The sequence below is a fragment of the Anser cygnoides genome, chromosome 1 (assembly GCF_040182565.1).
Source record: "Anser cygnoides isolate HZ-2024a breed goose chromosome 1, Taihu_goose_T2T_genome, whole genome shotgun sequence".
NCBI lineage: Eukaryota > Metazoa > Chordata > Aves > Anseriformes > Anatidae > Anser > Anser cygnoides.
In genome coordinates, this window is record NC_089873.1 from 202,734,781 (window position 1) to 202,761,266 (window position 26,486).

The window sequence follows — 26,486 nt, forward strand, 5'->3', positions numbered from 1 at the left end:
AAGCAAATCCACACATCTGGCCTATTACAAAACCCACTCAATCCTTTCATATTTATCATTGTGTTTCAGGGTCTCAGTGAGAAATGGAGAAGAATCGGGTAGAACCAAGAAAAAATGGTAGCTTGCCAATGTGAAAAGTAATAGATTTTAGATTTGAATAGGTTGCACTTGAAATCAAAATGTAAAATGCAGTTTATTTCCTTGAATGCTTATTTTAGAGAATTGATTTTGCTCAAGTGTTTAATTATCTGGAATTTATTTATTTATTTTTGGACTTATCTATATAGAATTATAGAGAGAATCAGAATTATCTCTACATAATATTATCTTATTATATATTGCAAATAACATTCCACTTATATTAGTGATACATTTCAGCCTTCCTACAAATACTGAGGAACTGTGAGCCTGGACTATGTACCACTGAAGGGATATTTGACTCTAATTTTGATAGGATCGAGATTCTTCCAGCATGGCTACAAGGTAAAAAGAATATTATTCAATAATCCAATTTTATCCAATAAACTTGCAATTTTACATTCTCAGAAAGTCACAAATAATAAACACTCTGATTCAGTACCTCTTTTGTTAGATTATACACCAGTCTGTAGAGAAGAGGGGTGCAGTCAACTCTTAATGTGTAGTTGCCTGAAAATGAAACACAGACATGGAAATCTTCCCCCGCATACCATCGGCATCGTCTTCCTAATGGATTAGTCCTGCAGTTCCTTCTTAGACAAACTTCTCCTTGACTCTAAGGCAAAGAATTTAGATCTTGCCTTAGAATATATACAGAAACAGACTATTTATTCGATCACCATGTAAAAGCTACTGCTCCTACACAACAGCATTGCATTGGTTATGGTACATACACAGTAATGTAATAAAGCCTTCCCATAGTTCTAGAATATGCCCAACTGTCCCTCATCTGCTACAAATCCTTGTCACTCACATGCTCCCCAAAGCTTGTATTAAACAGAAGCAGTGGTAACATCCTAGAAAAAGAAGTAAAAAATAAGTCAGTGCATTCAGGAACTGACATTTACTTTGCAAGATTTTTTAAGAAGCTTCTCAATGCAGCTGTTTCTTCTCTTACCATGAAGAGAACTTTTGCAATTTTTTTTTTTTTTAGATTGTATATGGAAAAAAAAAACACAAGTCATCTTCTGAGTAAGAGACTTGTAAGACTTCTGGCATTTTGTAATTCAGTATTAAACCTCACCCATACAGAAGGCAACAAAGCTGCAGAGTAGTGTCTTCATCTACTCTCTTCTGAACATCCCCTTCTACCACCATGCTGTAGCTTCTTCACTTTACACCCATGAAGTTTCAACATTCCCTGGGGGCTATTTTGAGCTAGGTATCTCCTCCCAAAGCTGTCTCAAAGAGCCCCATTGGAAATAAACTTTTGCCACTACTGAGGTAGGTAGGCTGTAAAGCAACCTTCTCTGTAGGCTACAGCCACCCAGCAGCAGCTGGGATGGACAATAGCAAAGGGGAGTGAGAAGGCTTCGACGCAATGAAAGACAAGCTGTCAGATAACACTGCTGCTGGGTTTTGACACTGCTTTAGGCCTTTTGGTCATCCTTTGCATGGTGTGCACTCACAACAGGACTCAACTGACAATTACAGAAAAGCCCACGTTGATGGAAAAAAATATTAGGTAAAAATAATGTTTCCAAAGAGAGCCTATATTTGAGAACTGAAAATTAGAGTCACAAAAATGCCTAAAAGGATGACCCACTATTCCTGTCTTGGGTGCTAAAGGACAATCAATAGAAATAATTTGCTGTTCAAAACATGGCACAAGAAGCACTGTAGTGTGATGATAAACAAAGTAATTCCAGAGTATATGGATGTTATGGCTCTACAGGGGATGCTCAGAGTGAAGTGAAAGAAGTCCAAGATACTTAAAACAGTCCACTGAAGATGGTGTTCTTTTTCTTTATGTATTTCTTTTCCAGTAGTTTTACTTTTGCATTTTCTTTAATGCATAAAACAAAAGGCATGTTTGAATAATTAAGATTTGGAAGAAAATTGTTAATGCAGCAGCATGTTGGCTGCAAATCAACCAAAAAAAAAAAAAAAGTGTTATGATCCATGCTGAGAATATGAAGTAGTTGTAAAGCTATTATTTCATCCGTGAGATCTAGGCATGAAATTCTGCTCCACTTTTTACACAGCATGTAGGCTACATAATTGAAGGAACAGCTCTGCTCTCCTTATACCCCAACTCCAACCGAGCATTTAGAAACTGGGTTTGGCTTTTCTTTCCCTCCAATCCTTTTGTGACAGATAGAATTTTCAGCTGACAGGAATAAAACAAAATTTTAAATGTGCCTATTGATATCCATTTTATTCACACAGAGAAAGCCCAAATAAGTTGGGTTTAACATGGGAAGAGCAATGCCCTAAATAACAGAGGATATGGTGCAGAACAGCTTCACAGGACTCTACTGACTATTATTTCAGCATAGACAATAGCAAATGAAGCCCCTCTGTAATAAAGCTCAGAATAATTTAAGAGGGAAATTGTCCTGCTTATTCTGATTTAGGTCACCGTGCTGCCTCCAGTTTCCAAAGTCCAGTTTCTAAGCATCATTCCTGTATGCCAGATTCCTCTCAGAATCTGAAGGGCATAGTAAATTCAATAATGGGGGATCTCTTTCTTTTGAACCACTCTGGAGAGCTCATTTTTCTAGGACGGTGTTGCCATAGTATGTAACTCCTTGCAGAGCCTTCCTGCTCATAGCAATGAACAAAGGTGACTACGCTGTCCCAAAGCAACAAAATGTTTTCCCACCCCCACAAATGTAAGCCCAAGGTCTTGACACTAATTGTCTTGAGACTGTAATAAATTATAGTGTCTCAAGATACTGTACTTCCACAGTAAATTGAGCTGGAGCTGCAAACAGAACAAGGAACAGTCTGTTATATATCAAAACTGTAATTGTATATTAAAGCTAAAGCAGTTAAGCACTTAAGCAGTTTTACAATTCAGGCTGCTCAATTCATTAGCACAGAACACTAAATTCTAGAGGAGGCATTCTGGCAGCCAACTGCAGCTCATGGTTGGAACCATTTGCAAGAAGAAAGCAACATGAAAATGTAAATTGTTCTCTCCACTTAATTCTGCATTTGGTACAGTTATGCTGAATGTCACCTCTATTTTGCATTTGCTAGCTCTGGACACAATAAATAACACACAATAACTATTAAAGTTGACATCCGTAAAGTAAAGTGAGTTTAAAAATAGGACACACCTTCTATAGAAGAATCTGTGTTGATGTAAGCAACTGCCCGTTCCTGGAGGACTCTGGCATTTTCCTAGGGTTGTAGAAGTGCAATTATTACTTTTGATTTAGTGACATTTAGTCAAGATATTAAGTACATTGTTTTTTACCACCTTACCTTTAAGACCCATGTCAGAGAAGTAGCACAATGTACTTACTAATTATACTAGTATTTGAGGGTGGCTTAATGATCTGGGCATACAAAATTCACTCTTACATCTGGGACTCAATTTTTTCTGGGAACCACCCACAAAATGTATGTCTGTCTGCTGCATCACACGGGAGCAAGACAGGACAGGAAAAATAATGCAGAAGACATGAAACTGAGGGGAGTGACCCACCAGAGGGCCATGCTGCCAGCCAGAAGAACCTCAGCAGGCTGGCAAGGTGGGCTGACAAGAGCCTCATAGCGTTCATCAAGGAGACGTGCAGGGTCCTGCCCCTGGGGAGGAACGGCCCCCGGCACCAGGACATGCTGGGGGCCACCCGGCTGGGCAGCAGCTCTCAGAAAAGGGCCTGGGGGTCCTGGTGGGCACCAGGCTGAACGTGAGCCAGCAATGGGCCCTGCTGCTAAGCAGGCCGATGGTGTGCTGGGCTACATGAGGCAAACACGGCCAGTAGGCTGAGGGAGGTGATCCTGCCCCTCTGCTCAGCACCAGTGAGGCCGCACCTGGACTGCTGGCTCCAGTGCTGGGCCCACAGTACCAGAGAGACCTGGGCATAGTGGAGAGAGTCCAAGATCAACCACTTTTTGAATGCGCAAAATATGACTGTGAGATGATCTAGGATTCCTCAATGCCTTTAATTCCCAGTTGTTCATGTCAGATTCCAGCACTGAACTCACTTTTAACACTGATAAACTGATAAACTGGGTATTGCTGTCATTTCTACACTCTTCCACTTCAAAAAGGGATGAATCAAAGCAATGAATTTGACTGTTTTGAGTCAACCAAACATTGCTTTCATGCTAAATATATACACACACAGGCTTTATTTTTTGCAAACTGGCAATTATGTTTGAAATTGATATTCTAATCACTAAGTGGTATTTTACTAAATCTTGGCTTTGTAATAGATATTCTAATTAGGTTAGTAACTGATATTTGATTCATTCCATTTATAACACAACTCATCATTTGTAAGTCACGTGAACTGCAAATTGGATTGGTAAGTGATAACTCTGAAATGCAATTGGTATCTTTAAAACAAGAAGTAGAAAAGATTCTGGAAACAAACAAACAAACAAAAAAAATGAAGGGAAGAAGGGAGGAAGTAAGCTTGGATATGCATACACATGGCCTTATATATGTGCAAAAGGTTATTTGCAACATAATGAAATTCTTTCATTTATGAGCAATGGAGATCGTTTATGTAACAAAAGGATGTTGCCACAGTTGCAGAGTCTTTTTGTTACTTTACCATCACAGAAAACAGTAAACATAGTGGGTTAATTTTCCTCAAGATTTAGTAGGTGACAGATCTGGCAGCTACAGAAAACACAAATGTAAGCTGTGAGGAAAATCTCTAGAGAAACTAAAATCTAATTTTGGTGTCAAAGAGGAGGAATGCATACCACCAAGATAAAGCAAGAAAACAATAATATAAAAACACTGAGGTTCAGATATGAATGGTGCTTATGGCTTTCTAATCTAGTACAGCTGCCATCACATGAAATGCAATAGATGATAGATTACCAGCTATTAAATTATTAAACAAGAAACACTGCAGAACAGAAGTAGCAATACAAGAACAAGTACAAAATAACTAATTTATTCATGACTTGCTCAAGAGAAACAGATCTTTTAAGTATCATGCTTTCATATTCTTCATAGTTAAAACAATTGTTCTTTTTTTTTTTTTCTTGACAGTATCTAAAAAATGAACAGTCAGATAGAGAATGGAATCACAAATAAAAGAGTAATATACACTATATTTTTGTCATCAGTGGAGCTCTGGTGACATAAAGTTTTAAAGCAAATCCTTTAAAATCCCTCAGTAAATGATTTTAAAGATTTAAACGATTTAAATAATTTTAAATTATGCTTTCTTTATCTAATGTCCCACTAACTGATAATAAGATGCAGGGAGTCAATTGCACCTGGAAGCTGAATGGTTTATGGGAGTGCAAATCCAAGGGAAGAGAAATCACAGCTTTGTTAACAGAAGAACGATGGAATCCCTTTGGTATTGGGAGCACAGTTCTGGTTTTCTCCTCCAATTGTGTCATTTTGATATGTAATTTTGTAGTTTACTGACACACATGCCAATAAATTAAAATAACAATATTTAAATATTTTCTTGTACTGATTTTTAAAACTCTAAGTTTTCTAAATACAGCCTTGTAAATAAAATTCTAACAAAAAAAAATGTTAAACCATTCAGTACCAATAAACTGATGTAGTTCAGCAGAACTGTATTTCTGTGAGAAGTTAGATAGGTAACTTGCATAAATATATGAGGGCCTTGCAGCACCTGAAGAGGAATCTGTTGTGCTCCAATTTTAATTTGAAGTTACTGATTGCAGTCTAGTGATAGACACCACTGGGCTCTGTACCTTCCTGCAACAGACGTCCAAGTTATGCTTTCTTCACACTATTCTTTATTTACCTCAGCCCATTCTGTGGAACCCAACAATCCAAATTCTTCTGCATCCCAACTAGCAAAAATAATAGTTCTTTTTGGTCTCCAACCTGCAATCACATAGTTAAACTTGAAAATTCAGCTCAAGTTAGAAAGTCTAGTAAAAGACCAACACAGTTAATTGAATCACTTTTAAAAATTAGCACTTAATTGATATAGCAGTAGAAAAAAAAAATCCTCTCTAAACCCTTAGAGGAACATATTACTACAGAAGCATTTCTTCCTAATGCAAAATTTTCATTCTATACACCTAAAAGGTTAATCTTCTACTGATGAGAGACATGAGGGAATAAATTCAGCCAACTAAGATGCAATGATACACGTGCAATTCTTCAATGTATTTGCATGTTTCATAATGAGAACTACAACTTTCTGCAGAGGTGAAAAGTTAAATCAACACAACTGCTTCTGGGAACGTTCAGCATAGTCCCTCATTGTTGCTGTTTTCCATATCCATCGCTTTAAGGCTGCAATAAATAAGTTACCTTCCATCTTCATTTTACCAAAACTCCGAACAACCTCTTGAAGAACAGCTGCGCCTGTAGTTGGATCAATACCACCAAACACCCAGGAGTCTCTATGACCTCCAAAAATAATATATCTATCTGGAAACAAGCACACAATATCAATAATTACTTAAATATACATTTAGATTATCTGTATTTCCATTGATTCTGCTAGTATTATTTAACATTTTTGTCAGTGACACAGACAGTGGGCTCAAGCACATCCTCAGCAAGTTTGCTGATGACACCAAGCTGTGTGGCACGGTTGACACACTGGAGGGAAGGGATGCCATCCAGAGGGTCCTGGACAGGCCTGAGAGGTGGGCCTGTGCAAACCTCATGGAGTTCAACAAGGCCAAGTGCAAGGTCTTGTACCTGGGCCAGGGCAATCCTAAGCACAAACACAGGCTGGGCGGAGAATGGATTGCGAGCACCCCTGAGGAGAAGGACCTGGGGGTGCTGGTGGATGAGAAGCTCGACATGAGCCAGCAATGTGTGCTCGCAGCCCAGAAAGCCAACCTTATCCTGGGCTGCATCAAAAGCAGTGTGGTCAGCAGGGTGAGGGAGGGGATTGTCACCCTCTGCTCTGCTCTTGTGAGACCTCACCTGCAGCCCTGTGTTCAGCCATGGGGCCCCCTGCACAAGAAGGATACGGACCTGTTGGAGCAGGTCCAGAGGAGGGCCACAAGGATGATCAGAGGGCTGGAACAGCTCCTCTGTGAAGACAGGCTGAGGGAGTTGGGGTTGCTCAGCCTGGAGAAGAGAAGGCTCCAGGGACACCTTACAGAGGTCTGCCTCTGTAAGAGGCCTACAGGGGGGTACAGGAAAGCTGGGGAGGGACTCTTTGTCAGGGGGTGTGGTGATAGGACAAGGGGGAATGGCTTTAAACTAAAAGAGAGTAGGTTTAGATTAGATATTTGGAAGAAATTCTTCACTCGGAGGGTGGTGAGGCCCCGGTACAGGTTGCCCGTAGAAGCTGTGGATGCCCCATCCCTGGAGGTGTTCAAGGCCAGGCTGGATGGGGCTTTGAGCAACCCAGTCTGGTGGGGAGTGTCCCCGCCCATGGCAGGGGGGTGGAACTTGATGATCTTCAAAGTCCCTTCCAACCTCCCATCAATTCTGTGAGTCTATGATTGCATCCCTACTTGTGTCAAACAAATTAATTTTAATATCAGCATTAGAAATGTATTTTTAAGGTAATCTTCAGTCATTCACTTAGTCTATTGAAGGGTATATATGAAGACAAGAAATATTTTATATATATTTTTCCACAATATAGGATGTCAAGGTTTCAAATCATCATTAGTTTTCTGTAGTTCACACTGTGTTAAGATTTCTAAGACAAAATGCATGAATGCTGTAATCCTATGATAAAATGAAACATAAAATATTCTTTGACACCTATCATTCTAGCATTCCTATTGAAATATCTTCTTGGTAATGCTCATGAAAAAACATCTGATGGGAGGGACAGGACAAGCTATTAAGGATTTCTCAGATTCCAATATTATCTATATATCTTTAAAACTTTATTTCTTGCAACATGAGAACAATTCACCAAGCACAAAATAACGAAGGAATTAAAATTCTCAAGCACTTGATGCTCACCTGGTTCCACTGCTCCTCTGAGGACACCGATGACATTGTAAATTCGTGTTATTTTACTGTTTGAATGAACATGCATTCTGACTTTTCTGAAATGAAAAACAGTGTGGAGTAACCATCTCTGACTGAGAAGACAATAAAAAGTCACAGCTTGTAAGCCAGAAAGTTTGTGCTTCTGTTTTGCTTTGTGTGTTCAGCATATCTGTCATGTTGTATCAGTGTCCTATTTTTTATTTCATGTTAAACTGTTGATAGAAAGTGGCTTTAAAGAAACCCTATTAAGCAGTCTAACCTCCAATGTTTCAAACATTTACAGAATTTATTGAATTGTTATTTATGGGAGTCAATTGGTCAATTGTAGAGAAGGAAACTGAAAAGCATATGCAGTAACTAAAAATGTTTTTACATTTTGACCAAATTGATAACTGCAATTTTATAAAGAATACACCACGATTTTGTAGCACAGTTATGTGAATTGGTATAGAAGTTGGGGAGAGAGTCACTATAAATAGTTATGCATGAATAAATTGAAATTGGTGTTTAGGACAGCAGATCAAAGTGATCAGGTTTTGTCAAACAAACAAACAAAAAAAGGTCTCATGAAATGTTATAAAAAGGAAGGAAATTCAGGTATTAGAAGACCTAAAAATAATGCAATATTCAGCTTCTCTTAATCTGTATTAAAAACAAAGAATCAAACAATGCTTATTCTGGGTCTGGCAAAACTCCAAATGCTTCACATTTGAAGCTATCTTTTCAGCAGCAAATCTGCAGAGCTGTCAAAATCAAAATCTACTTCAGGACAGCTACTGGATTGTTGCCCAGAAAATAATTGACACCAGTGCCTTGAGCATGTATATACTTGCACACTTTTCATGTGCAAGCGACTGTCTACCTAGATTCAAAAGGCTCGTTTTGATATAGAGTTACTCTGATAGAGAAGTATATGCAGGATTAGCCTTTATTTATAAAAACTTGTCTCTATCAAGTATGAAGATGTTAAAAGTGCTTTTCAAAAATATGTCCCATGTATATGTTTTGTTGATGAATCATATTGTTTCTTTTCTCACTGTTGGGTTTTATTGCTCTTGAAGACATTCAAAACAGCACCTTAATTATGTCAAATACGCCTTTTTCTCCCTACTTTATTCACTTTAAGCTGGTGTTAAAACACAGAAGAAAAGAGTAACAATCAATTAAGTTTTTTCAAAATCGTATATTAAGACACTCTCTTGTTCTGCAGGAGGTGGAGCAGTGATAATGATGCATAATTTTTACACACCATTTGCTCATTGTTATCCACCGGCCCTTGTGAAATAAAATTCTGTGCAAACTGAAACTACGGGATGTATTCCTATAGGAAAGTGGTCTTGATCTTAATCTAACATAGCTTATCAGTTATAAACCAAAAGGAATGCTGTGACAGCCCCTAACAGCCAGTCAAATCCTTGACAGCCAACTACAATTGTTACATGGCTCAGACTGCCTAAGAGCAACTCTTAGTGCTGAAAACCTTACCAGTTTTATTTCTCTGTTAGAGCTGAAAAAAGGTAAAGAGCATACATATTATTGCTAATACAAGTGGTCAAAGTCCAGTTTCTCCCAAACAAGTTAGTAAGGTATATGCGTTTTGTGCTCTTATGTCTTGTTATTGTTAAGGGCTTTCAACCAGGGGGCCTACCTGCTTTGGGAAACAGCTGATGGACTCCCACATCATTTCCATATTTCACAGCTTTAAGTTCAAAGAAATACTGTGAGGCTTCCAGTGGACAAGGGAAAAATTTAGGAGAGAACTACTGAATTGGTAGTACTTCCCTGTTGGACCTCTACATATTGGCTGTCCTATTTTCCCGTTGGTCATCAGAAACAGGAAAGAAAGAATAATAGATAGGTAGGCTGGATATGTACCCTCTGCATCTGTCTACCCATCTGTCTATCCGTAACTATAGGTTTGACCATTTATTTTCAAATTCTAATAGTTATCATTATAGTTATCATAGTTATAGTGGTGGTGCTCACCAAAAAGGAAGTTGATTTTTCCATGGCATGGGAGTTGGAACTAGATGAACATTAACGTCCCTTCCAACCCAAACCATTCTATGATTCTATGATAATATCTCTAGATGTATTGTTTCACAGTCTTTGTCTTGCTGACATTTTTTGCAATATTTTATGAATAGGTGAGTGTTGAAACAGACCTTGTTGAAGAGCTGTCTGCAAATCCTGGCCCTATGTTATAAGACACATTGAGACTTCCCTTCCAGCTGCTGTCTGGAGCTGCAGGTCCTCCCATTGCACTGTTAAGTGAAAGACAAGACAAACATACTTGACCAGTGGACTAAAAACAAAAATTCCCTTAACACTTACTGCAACTAAACCATGGCAGGTTTACAAAATTCTTAAAAACATCATGCCAGAAACAGATTGTTTTGAATTTTCCATGTTTTCTGAAGTACACACTACTGCAAAAGAACAATGAGTACAAGTAACAATACAGTTAGTATAAAAATGTTAGTTGCACATTTGCAAATACTAAATTCTGAAGAGATGAAGAGGACTGATGTATACTCACCGTAGTAACACTTCTGCATCATGATATCCAATGGGATGAACTGGGATCTTTGGAATCCCTACACCTTCATTAACTTTGTATCGGAAAGTGTACTCTGAGAAACCAGAACAAAATGTCAAGATTACAGCATTCTTATCAGCTTCTACCAAATATAGGTGCACAAATCCATGGGGCCTGATGAGATACATTCCAGGGTCCTAAGGGAACTGGTAGATGTAGTTGCTAAGCCACTGTCCATCATATTTCAGAAGTCGTGGCACTCCGATGAAGTTCCCACTGACTGGTAGAGGGGAAACATAACCCCCATTTTTAAAAAGGGAAAAAAGGAAGACCCAGGGAACTACAGGCCAGCCAGTCTCACCTCTATGCCTGCCAAGATCATGGAGCAGATCCTCCTGGAAACTCTCTGCTAATGCACATGAAATATAAGGAGGTCATTGGTGACAGCCAACATGGCTTGACAAAGGGAAGATCATGCCTTCTACTGTGGGGTTCTATTATGGGGTTACAGCACTGGTGGATAAAGGAAGAGCAACTGACTTCATCTACCGGGATTTGTGCAAAGCATTTGACACTGTTCCCCATGATATCTTTCTCTCTAAATTGGAGAGACATTGATTTGATGGATGGACCACTTGGTGGTTAAGAAATTGGCTGGATGGTTGCACTCAACGATGAGTTGCAGTCAACGGTTCCAGGTCCAAGTGGAGATCAGTACCGAGTGGTGTTCCTCAGGGGTCGGTATTAGGACTGGCAGTATATAACATCTTTGTCAGTGACATGGACAGTGAAATAGAGTGCACCCTCAGCAAGTTTGCTGATGACACCAAGCTGTGTGGCACGGTTGACACACTGGAGGGAAGGGATGCCATCCAGAGGGACGTGGACAGGCCTGAGAGGTGGGCCTGTGCAAACCCTCATGGAGTTCAGCAAAGCCAAGTGCAAGGCCCTGCACCTGTCTCAGGGCACTCCCATGCCCAAATACAGGCTGGGTGGAGAAAGGACTGAGAGCAGCCCTGAGGAGAAGGACCTGGGGGTGCTGGTGGATGAGAAGCTCAACATGAGCCAGCAACGTGTGCTTGCATCCCAGAAAGCCAACTGTATACTGGGCTGCATCAAAAGCAGAGTAGCCAGCAGGGTGAGGGAGGGGATTGTCCACCTCTGCTCTGCTCTGTTCTTGTGAGACCCCACCTGCAGCCCTGCATTCAGCCATTGGGCCCCCTGCACGAGAAGGATACGGACCTGTTGGAGCAGGTCCAGAGGAAGGCCACGAGGATGATCAAGGGGCTGGAGCACCTCTCCTGTGAAGACAGGCTGAGGGAGTTGGGGTTGTTCAGCCTGGAGAAGAAAAGGCTCCAGGGAGACCTTACAGCACCCTGCCAACCTGGTCTGGTGGGAGGTGCCCCTGCCCACGGCAGGGGGGTTGGAACTGGATGATCTTCAAGGTCCCTTCCAATCCAAACCATTCTGTTACCCTATGATTTACCTACATTGCAGACATCCTGTGTTTTTTTTTTTTTTTTTTTTTTTTCTGTATAGTGATTTCTTATGCCTCCAGTAGTGGTCACACAAGCCAGCAAGATTTACAGAACCACCCCTGCATTCCCACCCCATTGGCAGACAGAACCGGTAGGCATCTTAGTTCAGGATGCCTACAAGGACAAGACATGCATATGGTGCCAAGTTTTGAAAGACTCCAGGCTTCTCTTATTGTTATTACAGAAATTTTACTCCCTGTACAGAGAATCTTAAACTCTTTTTCTACTAGGAATTTAGGATTAGTAAGGAAACATACCTCCAAGCAATCCTATTACTCCTCTTTGATGAGTAATAATATATAGTCTATAATCTAGTTTAAACTGGTCCTCCTAAGAAACACAGAGATTTTAAAACACCTATAAATTCTCAGCCATTATCTACTGCTTTGCAGTCTGTAAACCTATACACGTCCTGTTTGTCTGAGAGCTATAAAGCTGAGATTGTACAAAGAGATTTTCCTAAAAACTTACTTTCCCTGCCTAGCTCAAATGCAACCACTTCAAAGAACATACAGATAGAACCCAAGCTGCAATAGGAAAATGAACAACTGCTAAAAGTCATTTTAAGTAGCTTTTCTCTTTGCATCTGTATCAGAAATACACAATAACTTCCAGCACCAGTTTAGAAAGTACTTGATGGCCCACGGTACAGGTATCTCACCTTTTGCAGGATAGCCTGGTGTCAGAGGGTCCCCAGCTCCATTCAGGTTTAACACATTCCCACGCTGGGCTCCGCCACCTGGAAGATTCCAGCCATCTGGATAGGGATCTACTCCTGGGGCACAGTAGTCAGCAGGGTCTGAATAAAGTATGATCCCTTGGGCTCCTGCTAATATGGCATTTTTAACCTGTAAAATTATTTGCCTTTAATTTTTTTAATGCAGTAATAACTCCAGAAGTTGCATTTTACCTCCACCGGGACATAGTTTTAGAAGCTGTATACGTGGAAGAGTGAAAATGATCATAGACTAAGCAGAAGAACAAAGAACAGCAAAGCATGATACATTCATTATTTGCGTCAGTCACAACTTTAGTCCTAGCTCAAGGCTATGAGATAAAGCACAAGGCCTAACACTGAGGCACAAGAACCAACCATTATCCTCATTTTCCCACGATCACCAGTTTTGTTGGAGTTGATGTCTACAGCCAAATGAGTAGTTATTCAATGTCTGTGCATCAGATTCCTTCTTGAATGCTTCTTCAAAATTCTGCAGCTTTGTGGATGAAAAGTAGTAAAAACCTTGGCTCTACAAACTAGAGTTCCCCAAACTTCGTTCCTCTTGCAAGAACTGCCTAAAATGTCAGTGTCAGGAGATTAAAACATTTATCTGTTTTTATTGTTTTGAAAGTTATTCTTACAAGGTAGTCATGCTGGATACATTGCAGGCTTCCTTCTGCTCATATGTTCCAACTTACAGCCCTCATTAACTCCCATTGGGTCTACTGTGATCAGCAACAGAAACAATGACCCACGGAGGAAAAAATTAAACACAGCCCTTACTTTGTTTCCTCTGAAGATCTTCCCATATCTGGCAATGACGATCTTTCCTGTACAGTTAATTCCCATTTCACGCTCCAGCTTAAAAAAATCTTCAGTGCGGCCATAATTCACATATACCAGATCTGACTGCATAGAATTGAAAATTGGTTTGATGACAACTGGTCATTCAACAAAATACCTCTTTTCCAAAATATGCAGTTTCATTCACTGTGTATGATATATTTTGCATTTCTACAAATAAGTTCCAGTACTCCTAAAATTAATAACTAAAGATTTCCATAGTATTATATAGGAAATCTTGGCTCAAACTGCTGGCCTTTCTATATTATCTAGCGCTTAACAGCAGCCCTATAAGCTGTGATTTCAAGCTACAACAACTTACTTTGCTAAACTGACAAATTTCTGTGGACATGAAAAGATAGTCCTATTCCCTGGATATACAAACACTCATCGTTATATAATTTTATTCATATATATATATAATGCAATATTGTCTCTGACTGATCCCTTCATGATGTATTATCAGATGAAGTGAGGGACTTTCGTAGCCTTTGAAGATATGTGCTTAATCCAAAATGTCTTCCAAACTGATTTATATATTGTTATTTCCATTTTAGACTTATGAAAATACTTTCCATGTGATTTGAGATGTATGAAACACTTCCCTAAAGTTAAAAGCTTTTCATTTGTTTTGCAATTCAGATTTCCAGCACTTTGAGAAACCTTTTTTTTTTTAATAGAACTCTAACCTTCCCACAACACGTGGCCTAGCTATGCTTTCCTTCACTTATAACAATGATTAATTAAAACTTCTACATGAAATATTTTGAGAAGTGGGAGAAATCTATTCCATCAAGTGTTTAACAAAATATGGATTCAGCTAATAATACTCTTTTTTCTTTTTTTCTTTTTTTTTTTTTTTCCTTTTTTTCTTACCTCTGGCATTCCTTGTGGTGAAAAAGCATTATATGGCGGCAGTATATCAGTAACATTTTCATATCCCCGAGGAGGTGGTTCAAATGATGATGTATTGAAAATCTATAAATAAATAACAGAAGTCTTTGGTCAATTACTGTGCCTCCAGGCACAAGTTTGTACAGTAAGTTGGGTTATTGCAAATGATATACTATTTTCCATAGATTGTCAGTGAAAAATAGAATGTTAACTAGCATGCATAACTTCAAACAAAAATCAGCTAAGGATACCTAGCTGATTTTTTGTAACAGAATGCAGCTGTGCATACTTGTCAGAAGATGTTCATCAGTCACTGCCTGAACCTAAGCAAAGAAGTAGCTGAAAATTGCCAAGAGGTGGTGGCAATAAAAAGACACCTAGTTTGTCCATGTCATCACAGGCATTTTTTTGTGATTACTCCCACTTGTATTATTACTCGTGTCTTTACCCCTTTGGTAGTTACGCTCCAGTTAAATGTGCAGCCCTTCATCACTGCCTATCTGTAACACTCATGTTGTCTCAAGGTTTACCTCTACTCTTTGTCACCTTGTAAGATTCTAGTTCAGAAACTGTGTTAAGAAGTTTCTGAAAGAATTTCTCCATTCTTTTACCTCTAAGCTCATATCTTGCCTGAGCACATATTCCTCAGTTCCTACCAGGGTTCTCCATCCCTGCCTATGTGCTGTGATACTTCCCTAGTAGTTCCAGCTCCCCCCTTCATTTAGGCTCCTTGGCAGATTGTACTTCTATTTCTTTGTTCCCCTGGGTCTACAAAATGAAGAAGGTGGCTAAGGGCAGCATCTGTGTGACATTCCTCACCTCAGCACATTGTGGAAACAAAAAATGTACAGGTATTCAAGCAGGCATTAGATAGGTACTTGGAAGAGAGAGATAATGCAGCTACTAACTGGTTAAATACTTGGAAAAGAGGTCTAATGAGGTTTCTTAAAGATACTCATTGAATCACATCCAGTGGACATCTGAGCTGAAAACACCCAGACACTGGAAGAATTATGCACATCAGACATTGTTCTTTGTTCCTAAACTTCCCTGAGCATCCACTTGGAGTTGTTTATAGAACCAGGATATTGGTCTAGACATATTCTTAATCTGAACCACTGTGGACATTATTACACATTATGGCCTACAGGTGTCGAGTCCCTGCTTCTCCACACATCGTCCCTCTGCTGTATGAGGCACTGAGATTTCAGCCACTTGGCTCTGCTCTGCTGCAGTCTGGAAAACCACTTCTAAATTTGAGTTCCCTTTCCACTGGTATTTTTATCACATCATAAAGTTCAATGCTGGGATGAAGGGATGGGAAGACAGTGGAAGATGCTGTTTCTTTAAAGAAGTCTTACATAAACATAGTTTAATCATTAAAAAGATCACCTCATTGCCTTGATCATCAATTACTGAGATGTAGTTTGGCTGTGTTTCATTTGGGTAGGAAAGAAGCACATCATAATGAACAAGTTCTGCTGAATCCAATCCAAATTCCTTCCACTGGCCTTGAATTTGTTTAGCAAGAAGAAAATTCTGTTCAGTTCCTGCGAGGTGAGGCAACTTGGTAAAGGAGCTAGAACAAAACAGAAAGTCACTAGTAAGCAGTAAGTGCAGAGGAACACAACAACCAACTCGGATCAGTGTGTCCAAAGCTCATCTTCAAGCCATACGCACAAAAAGTAGTTCTTATGGATAAAGTGGGGGTTATATGCCATGATTATTTATCAGAGTCTGTATCAGGATAAGCACAAAATGTAGTCAGAAGAGAGGATCTTTCCTGAGGCCTTAAGATAAGGTTGCTCAGCTTTTCTCTTTGCATAGCAATAGCCACATCTACACACTAGCAATGAAAATCAGCATCAAAGATATTCAGCAAAATATGAACGGTATGCAAGCAGTAGGAAGGCTACGTATCCAGAAAGGACCTCTCCAAGTAAATTGTATGTTGTTGGTATAACATGTACTAACAAGGTTAACTTGAAAATCATTATGTTAAATTATCTGAACATATTTGTTTTTTTTTTTTTTCCCCTTAATCAAAAGCCTAAATAACATAAATCTTCTTATCAACATTTACATTCAGATCAAATGCAAAACACAGTGGTGATAAATAGTCAGAAACAATATCCAGCCCTTCTGGACTAACTGTCTACAAAAACTTGTCTACAATTTGCTTGGTCCACTGAACAAATGAATTATGGTGAATGCTGATCACCCAGTGGGGTACTAAGCACCACCTTTGGATTCCCAACAGGCCACTTGTTAATGGCTAATCAGTTGCCGTTAATAAATAATAACGAATACCATTGATTAGTACCACTTGAAATTGTCAGCTCAGACAATTTTCAACCCATCCAACAGCTTGTTTTTCAGTACACTCCTCCTTAGCTTCCAAATTAGAATGCTGCAGGAGATGACGCCCAAAGGCTTGACAAAGTCAAGGATGTTACGCCCACTCTAACATCTCCACTCATCCATATAACCAGTCATTTCCTCACTGAGCGCAGGCATGCTGGTCAGGCTGATCACATAAATAAACAGAAAATAAATGCTGACTGTTCCTAACTATCTCCATGTCTTCATGCTTCTGGAAACAGAGAAGCAACTTTACCAAATATATAATTTTTCTGCAGTTCCTGCTTTTTTTTTTTTTAATTAAAAAACAACAACAAACCACTATGAAGAATTTGGCCCACCATCAAAACAAGCAGACAAACTGGATGCCATTAACATCCTATGGCCAAGAACCTTCAACATAACTGCTGTCATCAACCTGTGTGTTGCCTGGACTCTCAAACATCATCTTCAGAAACCCACCAATCTACTGAGAGCAACAAATACAAAGTAAGATAAGGAAGTAAGATAAGGCCTGCAGACTTATAAAGCTAATTGATGTTGGAAATGAAACCTTTTAGTTTTAGAATAAATGTACAGAAATCAAATTTGTCAATAAACCTTTGATGTTTATGATGTAGCTGCAGACTTACATTCTGAATACCAACACATCACTAACCAGAGGTTTTATTTGTTGACTTTTTGTGTGAAAATCTTTGATCCTTTGCAGAAGATATAAATATGCATGAGAATGATATATATATATATATATATATTTCATTTCCAGTGAAATACAGAGGAAAACAAGAGGGTATTTCTGTATCTTCAGCATTTTAGATGTTTTGAAAGAACTGCATGGATTCAGTAAAATGCAAAAAAGTATATTTAATAACCATTGCCACATGCAAGACTGCCAAATATTCACACACAGTGTGTTTGAGACAGGGACTTTTACCTTCTGAGAAAGACAAGAGGGTATAATGGGGTTTCAAGCACCCAATCAACAGCACATTATCCGATCTTGCCACTCTAAAGACATTATCAGTTGCAACTATAGATGCAATGGAGTGCCACGCAAACTTTGTAGGATTTTGAATATACACATTTTCTACTTAGACTAACTAGGGTATTAGTTGCTCAGACTGCAAGTTTAAGGAGACACCATGCAGGTTATTAATTAAATGTAATTAATAGCAATCACATTTTCCCAAATACAGTAACATCATCTCTGTCTGAGACTAAAGCAAAGTTCTTTTCTAATGTTAGAGCTTCATAGACTCAAGACGAAAAAAACAGTCATACTACTTGAAATCAAAACTATGGGATATTTTCATAAGGAAAAGGCATGATAAGCACTAGCAGCAATGCAGCTTGAGGGAAGTACAACCATGCTGAAAAGGCAGCTTCAAAAACCAGGGGAAAAGAAAAAGTGGGATTGTGAGTATCTCCTTTCCCCAGGCAGCCTCTACAAACCAAACACTTCCAAGGCGCCTTAACAGCTCTACTTTTAGAGGCTGTTTTTGGAGCTCATTTTATCACTTTCTGACTTTTGTGACTGATAAAATTATTCAAGAACCAAGATGTGTAGGGCTTACCGAAGGAATTGCTTGATGTTTTCGGCTTTCATTTCATCCACAAGCTTCTGTCTCACATTTTCATACATGTCTGAAGTGCTGGGGGGGGGTTCGTTTGGTTTTGTAAACCATCCTGAAATACATTTGGAAAGCTTCCCACTTAGCAAGAACCTCAGTCCTCCCATATTTGAGACAATGTGCAGCTTAAATACTGAACAGCCTCATAAAAACCAAGAGGATGAACAGGGCTTAGAGCACCCTCTGTCAGTGGCTGCTGACTCAGACATAGAAATGAAATAGAAAAGTAAAATACATGCAATTGAATGAAGTGCAAAAAACTGACATTATTAAAAGAGCACACCCTAAATTTCTGGTACATATATATATATATATTTAGGAAGATTCATGTCTCATTAATTTTAAACTTTAGTGTAAATTGTGAACTATCTGTTTGCAGTGGGAGAATTAAACTTCTGATACCCATAATTAACTTCCTTTAATTAATTTATACGGATATTAAAAAATAAAATCTGTGCATGAGCATATTCCAAGTGAAGGCCTAAGATTCAAAAGTCACCCTGTCAGCATTACAGTAATTACAAAATATGAGAAGGGTGGGGTTGGTCTGTTTAAAAGTTAAAGGAATAACATTAAGTGGGACCCTGGTTAGTTTTAAACAGTTGAAGATTTTTCAGTTGCCATAAATCTGACAGGAGAGAAGATAACAAATGTATGAATTTGAAGAAATCGTTTTACAGCTAGGAAATCCCAAACTGGGAAAACTGTCACCATAAATCAAAGTGTATGTACTGCCACGTGCACAATATATATAACTTGTTAGACATAGATGCAATTGTAGCAGCCCTCTGAACAGTCATATTGGATCAGAGCAAAGGTCCATCTTGCCCAGTTGCCTGTTTCAGAGCATAGCCAAAAGATGATATTCAGGGAAATGTATAAGAATAGCACCAGAAATTTGCAGCTCGGGGTTCTCCTAAACAAAACTAATGCTTTGGGTATTTCATAGCCCTCGTGGAGTTTTCTTTAATGCTTGAGCTTTAAGTGAGTGCTGCAGCACAAGATTAAAAAGGACAGACACAGACATGCAATTTCAGGTTTAAAATCAAATGCTGCAAGTGACTGCAGAGAAGAATCTGATGTTCTGGTGAAGTGCACTATACATGATGGAAAATTCAGCAACTCCACTCCTGGCTGTCAGTCAAAACTCCTCCTCCCCTGCATTCTGTCCTTAATTTCTAAGATAGCAACTGAATAGGAGCATTTCCCAGACCTTCAGTAAAAATCAGGAAAGAAAAATGAAAAGAAAAAAAAAAAAGCTTTGAGATTTTGGGGTCACAAAAGTCTCAAACTCTTCCATTAACCTCTCCTCTTTGAACGTCTGACTGCCCGTTATGGGAAGCTGTCAGATCACTGGGGCTCATCTTTTGCTGAAGCACGCAACTGCTGAATTCTACTGAATCCCCACGGCCCCAAAATGCTAAAGAGAACAACCTCTCAGAAAAACAGTGCTGCAAGTGAGTGTTTTATAAGGTCCCTAAAAAAGAGTAAAAGCTCCCTGACGGGGAATTAATCACAATGCAGGTCACGTATAAGTATCCGTAGCGGGCAAAGGCTGTGGGCTGAGCCCCAGGGGCTCTGTACTCACCCATGAGAAAGCCCAGCAAGAAGCAGCCCAGCAACCCGGGGCAGCCCAGCCACGTGCGGACAGCGGCCCAGCTCCTGGCCATGTGGGGGCACCGCAAGTGGCAGGCAGATCTGCGGGCAGCGAAGAGGGCAGGCAAGCAGCTGCCTTCCTCCTCCTCCTCTTCCTCCTCCTCCTCCCGCCCTCAGCCCCAGGGCTGCCCCTTGCTCCTGCGATCCTCGGCTCTGGCTCTGGTGCCAGCCCTAAGCCTGGGATGAGGATGTGATTTTTCGGAGTGCAATGCAACGCTTCTGGTTTAGTCTCACCCCACAAGACAGTCTGTGTGTCTTTGTAACAAACAGCTAGCCTGTGCTGCAAGCAATGCTCCACTACTAATTTCTACTCATTTCTAATTACCAAGACTTTCTGCTTTTGAAGGTTCCTGTTTTAAGCTTAATCACAATCAGTGGAAGTGGCCAAGAGACAAAATGGAGGAAAGGGAAAATTTGTTTCCTCTTTACTGAGGAAGCACTGAATTGTTCCCCCGAGTAACCTGTGGTTACGTTAATCCTTGGCAAGTGATAAATACTTAGAGCAGCTCAGAATACAATTCAGATTAGCCAATAGGGACACTTCCAGACGTCATCCACTTTTCAGCTTGGAAAAGTTGCAAAATAATTTCCTGGTTTTTTTTTTGTTTTTTTTTTTTTTTAATTTGGATTACAAGATTCTGCAGATCTAGTTTTGCCAGTCTAATTCCACCAAATCCATCAGTATCTCATGGCAAAGGACACAACCTCAGCCCAAGGAAAAAACAAGATGGTTTATACAAACTCACCATGGCCCTGCACATCTCTCCCTGCTGGTGGGTTCCTGCACATCACTGAAGCTAAGACTGATCTTTCTGAACTGAGGAGCTGCCCATGTGAGACCGCTGATGGGGATGAAGGCAGGAAAGCTTTTCTGGGAGCCCAGAGCCTTACCACTTACTTCTGAGAGTCCAGAGGAGGCAGAGGCAGATCCTGTGAAAGAAACGGCAGTGCTCCAACTATCAACATTTTCTCAGATAGACTATGTTGATATGAAAATATTCAGAAACAGCTGGAAAGACCACTTAACGTCCCAATCACTTCACCAAGGATTTTCAGGAAGGCCAGAGATTAGAGAAGAATTACACCACTTGGGTATTCTGCTCCAGCCAAAGCCACAGCCTTAAGAATAGGGCTGGATGTCTTTGTTCAAATGATAAGCACGTCTAGTTTTGTGATCTTTTTTTCTTTTTTTTCTGTCATTTCCCAACTGCTCAAAAACCATCACGAATTCTGAACAGCAAGGCCTTTTCACACCAACATCTCACTTGACATGTACAAACCAGATGGGATTCCACCTACACAAATTATAAAGAATGAGCATATTGATGTATTATTAGCATTTATATAGCACCACAGGTGTAGGACTGGCACATAATAGACAGTAAAGTGACAAGGGCTTGTGGAGATTAATGCCTAAATTAGACCTCACATGATGGTAACATCAGTGGAGGAAGAGGGTAAGAATAGCAACACTGAGGCAGTATGAAGTATATTTATTTCTACACCTACATCTTTTTAAAGTGATAATGGCATCAGCAATACTGAAGCTGAACCAGGCATCTCATGTTTAACACTGCAGTAACCAAGTGGCTTCTACCATTTAAGACAAAGCCCTAACACTATTACTTGTTAGGTGTGGCATATTCTTACACACCATGGATTGGCCACCGGTGGAATATTTTACGTTCCTTTTAAATGCAAGAATAAATCTATACCTTGAATTACCTTGGTATGCTGTGGAGGCCAGTGTAAGGAGAGGCTTTGCTACACAAGATATTCTGTTGTCTCGCCTGGATCATATCTATTTTACATACATTTATTTGAGATTGTTTGCCGATACATTGCGAGAGCATACCTGAACTATCTCATCTACACACTTACTGGGAAGATGAGAAAAAAAAAAAACATATAAAAGCTAAATAAATCCCATTCATCCAGGAGAAACAGAATCTTGGCCTGATAACAGAGTTTATAACTGCTGCTGGCTTCTTTCTTGGAAGGGGGAACAGGGTGCAGTAACCTAGATTGTTCTTAGAGTATGCAGAGACAGCAGCTAAAACAAAGTTTTTCAAAAGGGAGAGAGGATAAAGCTACGCCCTCCTATACCCACTTTGATTTTCTTCGGTGCCTAAGCTGGAAGACGGGGTTCTCTTTAGCATTTTTGCTGCTCATTTCTTATCCCCTCATCCCCCTCATTTTCTGTTTCTTTGCCTCTCCTACTTTCTCCCCTTTGCTGGTACTACCAGTTCTAAGACATGCACCGTAACAAATGCAGCATCTACCCTGCATGTTCACTGCTTCCTGAGGCATGCCCCGAGTAACCCACAACACACATTACCAAACCACAAAGCCAAAGTCGTAGTGCCATGTCTTACAGATGCTGAAGCTCCTCAGAATAACTGAAGCCAGGGAAAAATGAGCCTGACCCAGTGAAAGCTGAGGTACAGCGTGCCTAGAATGGAAAAGCACATCTGTGAGGAGGTGGGAGAAGCTGCTCCGAACCAAAGCACATCTCGCTGCTACTGAGCATCTCAGCAGCCAAGGCATGAGCTCAGAGCTATAAAGATGATCAGTATCTCATGAGGCTCATGTCTCTGAGTGACTTCCTGACCAAATCAAACATCTATCGACTATCTTTTTTATGTGGGGCTTTTCCTGCTAGAATTAAGGTATTATCAGTGTGAGACACTGCTATGACTGCTTATCTGATAATAGTTGTAACTATATAGTAAGATAATAGTAACTTGAGCCTAAGGTTAATTGAAGTTCAAACTTGGGGCCGATGGGAGATACAACTGATCCTAGGTAGTCACAAAGTTTATGCATGTCAAGTAATGGAAAGATTACTAGGAAAAGAGATCCCTTTTCTCAGGCCAGGCAGCCTAACTACCAAAAAGACTCAAAGCAGAGACAAACTCATGAACACACAGTACTTGTTCAAGCTACTAGCACTTCTACAACTAGCAAGGAAACTCTTGGTAACTGTATGGACTCTGTATTGAGCTCGGGAATGGTGAGAATGGCTTGTGCTGAGAGTGAAAATGCAATCAGGGTTCATCTGAAGCTGGGCAGAACTTGTGGATAGGTACATACGCTGTCAGTTAAAAACAACAGAAAACAAAACCAAAACAAATAAAACCCTTTGGTAAACTAGCAAAGCTCCAAAAATGGCTAGGATATACATACCAGATTCAAAATTAGCACATATTTGTGTATTGAATGCATAACAATGCTATGCTGCCAACTAGCAAAACCAGCACAGTATATAAGAATATATAAGACACAGAACAAATGCCACGGCTTGTACATAGTGGGCAGTTGTAGCTGCTTGGCAACTGGGACCCAAAGGTTAATATGAGCAGCTACTTGATCTGTTGTTTGAATAAAGGTTGAACTTGCGGCTTGAAAGATCAAAGGGCCCTGCTTTGTGGGGAGGGCAGATCTTGCAAGCAAAAAGGCAACAGGGGAATGCTCAACTGCAATTTCAAATCAGCGGTTTCCTTCTGGCTCTACCAGTTTCACAGTCTCCCCAGAAGTCTCTCGTGGCTTCTGCAGTCTATCTGACTCCCAAATTAAAAGGGCAGTGGAGTCTGATGCCTTGAGTGGGAGTCTCTGCTGTCCTGAACTTCAGAAGCCCCTTATCAGATTCCAGCTAAAATGAAATTTACATTGCTGGCAGCTAAGTTCAGCTTGCAAACTTTGACCCTTTCTTCTACAAGAGGATGTGCCCAGTGAGGCAGAGAGAGTAAAGGACTGTACACTGAGCACAAACCAAAGGATATCTTCCAGCAGGCGTAAACTGAAACAATATCTGTCTGGATTTAAGGATGAGCTTTTCCATCAAGAGGGCAGTGAAGCACTGGTGCATGTTGCACAGACAGGCTATGCAGTCTCGATCCTTGGAGTTCTTCAAGACCAGACCAGCTAAATAAAGCCCTGTGCAACCGGGTCTGCCTTCAGAGCTGACCCTGCTTTGAACAGGAGTTTGAGCTAGAGACCTCGTAATTTCTCTTCCAGCCTGAATGATGATCCTTACTATGATCCTCCTACTATGATCCTATGATTGAATGACATTTTTCTCTTCATCGCAATCCCCTGCCCTCAGGAGCTGCTGTCAGTCAGGTGACAGAATACAATTTATGTACACTTTGACTCCAGCTGTTAAGTGCTGGCTATTCTGCTCCATCACAGTTGTCAGTGGTCCAGCAGCAAACTTCAAACAGCTTATGTACGTAGAGATGGGCACTCATCTCAAAGATCTTGACTACCAGTGATGGCTCTGTCTTAGCTGAGCTACCACTTGAAGAAAGATCTGTCGTGACAGTATCCTAATTCAGAAATGATGCTGCCAGGTCAACAGAATTACCAGCCAAAACAACATTGATATTGCTTGTTTCATGACAGCAAGGATATATTTTAATACGAGTATAGGTTCGACTTTTCCAACACATGGGTATGCACACCTTCATTTTATTTGATTTACACAGTGCACAGAATGGTTATTGTATGGAGCTCTTTGGAAAATTCTGGCAGCATTTTCTTTGATTGTAAGTACTTTCTTTAAAAAAAATAGCATTGCTTTTTTATTTCTCTTAACAGTGCAGTTCCTTCTTCTGCTTACTAAACACTTCTAAAACTCGTCTTGTAATTAAGTCTGCTGCTGCTGTATATAAATCAGTGATGCATTGGGTTTGTCTGCAGTGACTGTGAAAGCCAAATGAGTGTTAGCAAGGAGCTGCCTGGAAGTAGGGTGTTAGTTTTTCCAAGCAGTAATTACAGCATATTTAAAAAACAAAAGATTTGAAAGTTGGTTATAGTAGACAGTTCTCCTATTGACCAACTCTAGATGAAAACATCTGTAGTTACATGAACAACTTGCACACTTCTGCTTGGGATAGTCTGCGAAACTGAAGGCGGCAGTGCCTTTACCTAAACTCCATGGCAGACTGACAATAAGAAATGATCCAGGGAGAACAATGATCCCATCAGAATTTCCATTAAAATCCTCAAAGAATAAAGAGCACCCGGACTTATATTTTTAATTTTAAAAACGGATCAACAACTTCAGGATGAGCCAAATGCTACAACTTATAGCTTGCAGAACTAGACACCTGCGCTTCCTTCCTTACAGAAAGGAAGGATCCTGAGGCGCTGACATTTACAAGTTCAGACGGGTTACCAAGGAACACTTATCATGTTTATCACCTGCTGTCTGTCTTCCCCTCTCTCAGCAAGTCACGGATAAAGATGTGAAAATGTTGTAGCAGCTCTCGAAGAAGCCACCAAACAGCCACAAGTTGTAGCCCAGTATATTGAGAAAAAAATGAGTGCTGGTCATAACAATTCCGCAAATTGCGGTGGTTTCCTGTAGTGCGGTCAGGAACAGCCAACATGGTGCTGGATAAACTGAGGCTGAGAATAACAGTGGCTGTCTGGAGAGAAGCCAGCCCCAAGTATTAGTCAGACTTCTCATGTTGGAGATCAGGAAATCTTCATGCTGTCAAAGGAGTGGGGCAACACGCCCACAGGCAGCATGGAGCACTGCGCTTTGACCTCAGATTTATTAAAGTGACTGCATGAGGGCTTAGGGAAAGATCTGGACTGAGTGCAACTGAGGATCTTCTCTGAAAAAAATTAAGCAATGGTCTATTTGCTTTCAAAATTCAACTGCTACAGGTTGTGGTTTGTGCTGAACAAATGCAGGTCACAAAGCAGACACAAATCCGGGAAAAGGCACTGGACAGTTTGAACCCCAACTTACCAAAACATCATGTCAATCACTGTGTTACAACCACCCTTCTGCGTACCTCCCCCCTCTATGTGAAGGATGCCCTCAACTCCTTGACCAAACTAGTGGTAGTTTGGTTTAGGCTCTGAAGGAATTAAAGGCCTAGACCCTGGCCAGGCCATAAACTTCTCTAATTCCCCCCTGTTCTTGGAAAACCCGCACAGGAACAGGTGACATGGTGTGCTTTGATGAGCACACTATGATGAGCTTGGAAACAAGGATATCAATCATGCAATCAACACATGAATAGCAGGAGGTTCTTCCAAGACTAATTATCATGGAATAAAAGAAGTTGTGGGTACAAGGACTCATGCTTACCTTTTCCATCTTTCACAATCTGAGTACAAGCCAACACCTTTATTCCATAATGCGACAGTCTGAAGGAGCTGCTTTGAGCTCTCCCTGCTAAGCAGCTGGCTGCATGGCAGTGATCCCCCCTTG

At 40.2% G+C, this 26,486-nt stretch overlaps 1 protein-coding gene across 5 annotated transcripts in view; it reads right to left on the minus strand.

The window, feature by feature from the left end:
- Positions 1-26,441, minus strand: part of LOC106034164 (N-acetylated-alpha-linked acidic dipeptidase 2-like) — a 41,213-nt gene extending 14,772 nt beyond the window's left edge. Inside the window, exons 1-13 of one of the 5 annotated variants that reach the window (XM_048076466.2) lie at positions 21,004-26,441; positions 18,545-18,656; positions 16,002-16,188; positions 14,592-14,693; positions 13,656-13,781; positions 12,816-13,002; positions 10,617-10,710; positions 10,243-10,341; positions 8,048-8,133; positions 6,419-6,538; positions 5,901-5,983; positions 3,264-3,327; positions 581-648 (exon numbers count right to left, since the gene is read on the minus strand). In XM_048076466.2, coding sequence (XP_047932423.2) covers positions 581-648; positions 3,264-3,327; positions 5,901-5,983; positions 6,419-6,538; positions 8,048-8,133; positions 10,243-10,341; positions 10,617-10,710; positions 12,816-13,002; positions 13,656-13,781; positions 14,592-14,693; positions 16,002-16,188; positions 18,545-18,656; positions 21,004-21,046 — 1,371 coding nt within the window. In that variant the 5' untranslated portion in view covers positions 21,047-26,441. The other 4 variants (XM_048076465.2, XM_048076469.2, XM_066989909.1 and 1 more) reach the window with 4 other exon arrangements.
- Between the last annotated feature and the right edge of the window lie 45 nt (positions 26,442-26,486).